Below are 6,313 nucleotides of genomic sequence, written 5' to 3'. Positions count from 1 at the left end.
GGAGAAATGGAGGAGAAGGGAGTGTGGCATGACCACATCCCACCAGCGAGTGCTTTCTCCTCTCTCACAATCTCTCTGGTGAACGTACACACCTTCTTACTATTAAAATTTAATTAACTTGGAAAAAATTAATTAACTTGGGACCAGCAAATGGCAGAAGGGACTCACACAGAGTCAACTGCAGTTCGAGTCCTGGACCTGGTGGCTTAAAACTCATGCTGGATGCGTGTGCGTGGGTGCCCAAAATCCCAAGAGGAAAGTGGAGGAGAAGGTATCGCAGTATGGCCATCCTCCCTAGGGAGTGATTTCTTGCTTTCTGTCTATCTCTATCTCTCTGGCAAGCACATGTGCCCTATAGTAAAAATTCTAAAAAAAAAAAAATAAATAAACTATCATAGGGGAGTGTGTGTATATAAATACATAATATATACATACACACATATATATTATATATATATATCATATATATATTATATATATAGGGATTCAGTACTATCTGGTTTCAGGCATTCACTTTGGGTCTTGGAGAATATATTTTCCATGCATAAGGGGTTGCAATCATATTTTCTTTGCTTGATCAATGTTTCATAGAGATGATAGAGGCCTTCTCCCTCTGGAACCCAAGCAGAAAACTTGAGAATAATTTTTGCTGTAAAAACTTTCTCTAATCAGGGCCAGCAGATGGCATAGTAATGTCGTTGGACTCCCACATGGCCAACTGTGGTTCGAGTCCCGGATCCAGCAGCTTCAAACTCATGCCAGGTGCGTGTGCGTGCATGCCCAAAATCCCAAGAGGAGGGACCAGCAGTTGGTGTAATGGCTATGTCTCTGGACTCCCATGTAGTCAACGGCAGTTTGAGTCCTGGACTGGGTGGCTTAAACTCACACCTGACGTGTGTGCGTGTGTGCCCAAGATCCTGAGAGGAGAATGGAGGAGAAGGAATTGCGGCATGGGCATTCCCCCAGGGGGGTGATTTCTCATATTCTGTCTCTCTGTCTCTCTCTGTCTTTCTGGTGAGCGCACATAAAAGCCAAAAAAAAAAAAAAAAAAAAATTCCAAGAGAGGAATGGAAGAGAAGGGATTGCAATGTAGCCATCCTTCCTGGGTGGGTGGAGTAATTTCTTGCTTTTGTCTCTCTGTCTCTCTCTGGCAAGTGCACACACCCTAAAGCAAAAATCTTTTTTTAAATATATAATTAATTTTTTAAAAGAATTATTTTATTTAATTTCACTTATTATTTTTTGTTTTAATTTGACCAGAGAGAGACATAGAGACAGAGGGAAAGTGAAAAATCAAGTCACCAAACCGTGTTTGGTCATGTGGGAGTCCAGTGCCTCAACCACCATACCACCTGCTGACCCTGAAAGAGTTTCTTAAAAAGAAAAAAAAGCTTTCTTATGTTAAGGATGTTTTCTTGTAGTCCTAGTTTAATTAATTAATTAAAGGTTTTTGCCATAGGGTGCTTGCACTCACCAGAGAGAAACAGATGGAAAGTGAGAAATCGCCCCTCAGGGGAATAGCCATGCAGCAACCCCTTCACCTCCATTCTCCTCTTGGGGTTTTGGGTACACACACGCATGTGCTCAGTGTGATTTTTTAAGCCACCGGGTCTGAGATTTGATCCATGTAGTCAGCCTTGTGGGATCCAGTGCCTTAACCTCCATGCCACCTGCTGGCCCCTATGCTCCTACTTATTATTATTTTTTTTTAGAGAGATTTTTCCTATAACGTGCGTGCACTCTTTAGAGAGACAGAGGGACAGAAAGGGAGAAATCCCCCCCCGGGGGTATGGCCAGGCCATAATTCCTTCTCCTCCATTCTACCCTCAGGATTTTGGGCACACACTCACACACATGCCCAATGTGAATTTTAAGCCACTGGGTTCGGGACTCGAACCACTGTCAACTATGTAGGAGTCCAGCAACATAACCATTATACCATATGCTGGTCCCATGTTCCTAGTTTATTAAATGCAGTTTTCAGAAAAGTGCTGACTTTCATTAAACCTTTTTTTAAAAGAATTATTTTATTTAACTTTATTTATTTATTTACTTATTTATTTTTAATTTGACCAGAGAGAGACAGAGAAAGAGAGAGTGGGAAAGTGAGCAAGCAAGCTACCAGGTCTGGGACTCGAACCATGGTCAGCCATGTGGGAGTCCAGTGCCCTTAACCACCACACCACCTGCTGCCCCATCATTAAACATTTTTAAAAAAATATTTTATTTATTTTTTAAATTCCATTTGTTATAATTATTATTTTAAATTGGACAGGAGAGACAGAGAAAGGGAAAGCGAGAAAGCAAACCACCAGGTCCGGGACTCAAATCGCAGTCAGCCCTGTGGAAATCCAATGCCCTTAGCCACCATGCCACCTGCTGGCCCCTTGTCCCGGCCCACGGGACAATCGAGCAGGGTGCCTGATTGAGAGAGCGGAGGTCTGGAACCGGCACAGCATCACAACACAGGAGCAACACAGTGTCACAGCTCAAGATGGTATGCAGTCGCTGGTTTGTTGAGGGCCAGAGAACATTCTTATATACACAGGGTAGGAAGCTGATTGGTCGTACAATGAGGGATGCAATTCTACAACCACCGACTGGTTGCTGCGTTAAAGGGTAAAGCCATGAGGCGAGGTAAAAAGGGGGCAGGAATTTGTCGCGGACCTGATCGAGGACCTGTCTGAATGAGGAAGTCTCAGGGTGAATTGTCTACTCCCTGAACAAGGATACTTGAAGGTCCTTGTATGAAGGTCATGTCAGCCATTTTGGTGCATGTGACTTCCTACAGCCCCTCGTTAAACTTTTTTAATGTATCCACTGATCATGTTCTGTATTCTATTATGTAGCAGAGTGAATGAATTTTTTATTTTTTAACCCAACCTTCTTGCATTTTAAAAATAAACACTAGGGAACAGCAGTTGGTATAATGGCTATGTCACTGGACTCCCACATAGTCAGCCATGGTTTGAGTTTCGGACCCAGTGGCTTAAACTCATGCTGGGTGCATGTGCATATGTGCTCAAGACTCAAGGAGAAGGGATTGCGGCATGGCCATCTCCCCTAGGGGTTGATTTCTCACTTTCTGTCTTTCTATCTTTCTTGCGAGCACATATGCCCTATAGAAAAAGCAAACAAACAAAACAAAAAAAAACTCTCCAAAAATCAATAAATAAAAATAAAACAAAATAAACACTTATTCATGATGTATTTTTCTCCTTATATGTGAGCGGATTTGATGTGCAAATGCTTTGGATTATTTTAATGTATTTGGAAGGTTTGTTCTCAGAGAAGTGTTGACGTCTTTAACTAACATTGGTAGTGCACCCTCTTTTCTATGTTCAGTAAGAGTTCATGTAAGAATGGAGTTATTCCTTTGAATATCTGCTAGAATTCACCCACGAAGTATCTAGGTGTGACATTTTGGTTTACTTCTTTGTCTTTAATTATGCCAGTGGTGGGAACCAGCAGTTAGCGTAATGGCTATGTCGCTGGACTCCCACGTAGTCGACCGCGGTTCGCGTCCCAGACCTGGTGACTTAAAACTCACACCGGGCGCGTGTGTGTGCATGCCCAAGATCCCGAGAGCAGAATGGAGGAGAAGGGATTGCGACGTGACCATTCCCCCGGGGGGGTGATTTCTCGCTTTCTGTCTCTATGTCTCTCTCTCTGTCTGTCTGGCGAGCACACGCGCCCTATAGTGAAAATCTCTCCAAAAAAAAGAAAAAAGAAAAAAAGAATTATGCCAGTGGTGCAATTAATTACATCTCTCTTTAATTTTTAGCTTGTCATCTTTGAGTGACCACCAGTTGTTGAAACAGATTCCCTCAGGTACATAAGACAGCAGAGACTGAATTGCTGAAATCGAGCATCTCTGAGGACTGTTGTTAAGTATGGATTTAGATCTTAGAATGTCAATTCAATGTGAATCTTCCAGGAATGATCTTGGGTCAGAAAATCGAGAGTCTAAACAAACCCAAGGGCCTGCTGATCAGAAGGGAGAGGGGCTTTCTAGATTCTCAAGCACTCAGCTCAACTCATGTGCAAGGCAGGAACTGCAAAAACTCTTTGAGTTTTTTTACTCATGGCTGCAGCCAGAAAAGCACAGCAAGGATGAAATGATTTCTCAGCTGGTCCTGGAACAGTTTATGATCAGTGGACACTGCAGGGACAAGTCTGCTTTGAAAGAGAAATGGGAATCAAGTGGCAGAGACCTGGAGAAATTCATGGAAGACCTCACTGATGATTGCATGAAGCCACCTGCCTTTGTGAGTAGAGGGTTCAGACACGGGGTAGACACAGGGTAGTAAGGAATAAGTACAGTCAGTTGGAGTTACCTGGAAGTAGAGAGAATTAGTGTAGGTGCAGTCACTACTCAGATCACACTCTCCCACGACTCTTCTTCACCAGGAGAATCTTCAGTGTACTAAGATAGCAAGAAAAAAGCTAAAAGGGGGGCTAGCAGGAGGCATGGTGGTTAAAGGTGCTGAACTCCCACATGGCCAACCACAGTTTGAATCCCAGTCCTGGTGGCTTGCTTTCTCATTTCTCTCTCTTTCATTCTGTCCCTCTCTGGTCAAATAAATAAATAAAGAAAGAAAGAAAGAAAGAAAGAGAGATTTTTGCTATAGGGCACGTGTGCTTGCTGGAGAGACAGAAAGCAAGAAATCATCCTCCAGGGGGGTATGGCCACACCACAATCCCTTTTTTTTCCATTTTCCTCTCAGGATCTTGGGCTCACATGCACACATGCCCAGCGTATCAAGTCAATGGGTCCAGGGCTTGAAACGGTCGACTACGTGGGACCAGCAGATGACATAATGGTTATGTTGCTGTACTCCCACTTAATCGACCACAGTTTGAATCCTGGACCTGGCAACTTAAAACTCAACTGTGTGTGCATTCGTGCCTGAAATCCCGAGAGGAGAAAAGAGAAGGAATTGCAGCATGACCCTTCCCCCTGAGGGGGGTTATTTCATAGTTTCTTGTCTCTCTGGCAAGTGCATGCACCCTATAGCAAAAATCTCCCCCCCGCAAAACAAAACAAAACAAAAACTAAAAGGTATGGATCTCTTTATTTGTAGAACATATAGGACCTAAATACATTGTTTGGTTGAGTTAATTTTAGTGGCAGAGGGACTCTGAGAAATTGCTAGTTGAGTAGATAACTCAAGGATGAGGAAAAAATGCCTTGGAAAGGATTGGTTCTTCTCTCAAGGAGCCTTATTAACAAATAACCACAAAAGATTACCAGAGAAGCAATAGAGTGGATTCTCATTCTCAAATTCAGTATTTATAATATTACTACAATTTACTTGTCACATCAAAATTAATACCTGAAGCAGGTTTTTCAGCCATCTGCAGTTGTGTGCAGAGTGAAAAATTTGATAAGCACATTCCCAGGTGAGCTTTAGTTTTGGCTCTATATGTGTCATTTTCAGAGTCTATTTAGTACCATATTTTCAGACTTTCTGTGGTTTTGATAACTTCATAACTTTAAAAAGTCACCTAAGCGGGTCAGTAGGTGGTGTAGTGGTTAAGGACCTGGACTCCCACATGGCGACTGTGATTTGGGTCCAGGATATGGAAGCTTGTTCTCTCCTTTTCCTTCTGTCACTCTCTCTCATTCTCTCTGTCTCACTCCGTTGAGTGCACATGCCCTATAGCAAATTTTAAAACAATAATAATCATAAATTAAAATTAAATAAATCTTTTTTTTTAAGAGAGTTGTTTTGCTATAGGGCACATGCACTCTCTGGAGAGACAGACAGAAAGCAAGAAATCACCCCGGATTTTGGGCATGCACACACATGCAGCTGGCATGAGTTTGAAGTTGCTGGGTGTGGGACTCACAACATGGTCAATTACATGGGAGTCCAGCAATGTAACCAATACACCATCTTCTGTTCCCTTTTTTTAAATTTTATTTTATTTTATTTTTTAAGATTTCTGCTATAGGATGTGTGTGCTTACCGGAGAGATAGGGAGAGATAGAGACAGAAAGTGAGAAGTCATCCCCCGGGGGGTATGGCCATGTTGCAATCCCTTTTCCTCCATTCTCTCAGGATTTTGGGCATGCACACACATGCACACATGTGAATTTCAAGCTGTTGGGTCAGGAAATTCAACCATGGTCAATTATGTGGGAGTCCAGTGATGTAATTACACAGTCTCACCATCTGCTGGTCCTTTTTTTTTTTTTTTGGAGAGGTTTTTCACTATAGGACGTGTGCGCTCGCCAGACAGGCAGAGAGAGACAGAGAGACAGAAAGCGAGAAATCACCCCCCGGGGGCATGGTCACGCCACAATACC

General features: G+C 42.7%; 1 protein-coding gene across 1 annotated transcript in view; it reads left to right on the top strand.

Moving 5' to 3' along the window:
* The first annotated feature begins 3,893 nt into the window (after positions 1 to 3,893).
* The window catches only part of ZSCAN4 (zinc finger and SCAN domain containing 4), a 4,848-nt gene continuing 2,428 nt past the window's right edge, over positions 3,894 to 6,313 (top strand). Inside the window, exon 1 of the mRNA XM_027767620.1 lies at positions 3,894 to 4,268. Within this exon, the coding sequence (XP_027623421.1) occupies positions 3,894 to 4,268 (375 nt within the window). The remainder of the gene's footprint in view (positions 4,269 to 6,313) is intronic.

Source organism: Tupaia chinensis, unplaced genomic scaffold, assembly GCF_000334495.1.
Source record: "Tupaia chinensis unplaced genomic scaffold, TupChi_1.0 Scaffold144336_1, whole genome shotgun sequence".
Lineage (NCBI taxonomy): Eukaryota > Metazoa > Chordata > Mammalia > Scandentia > Tupaiidae > Tupaia > Tupaia belangeri.
Note: the sequence above shows the minus strand (reverse complement) of the source record. Positions and strands in the feature narration are given on the sequence as shown.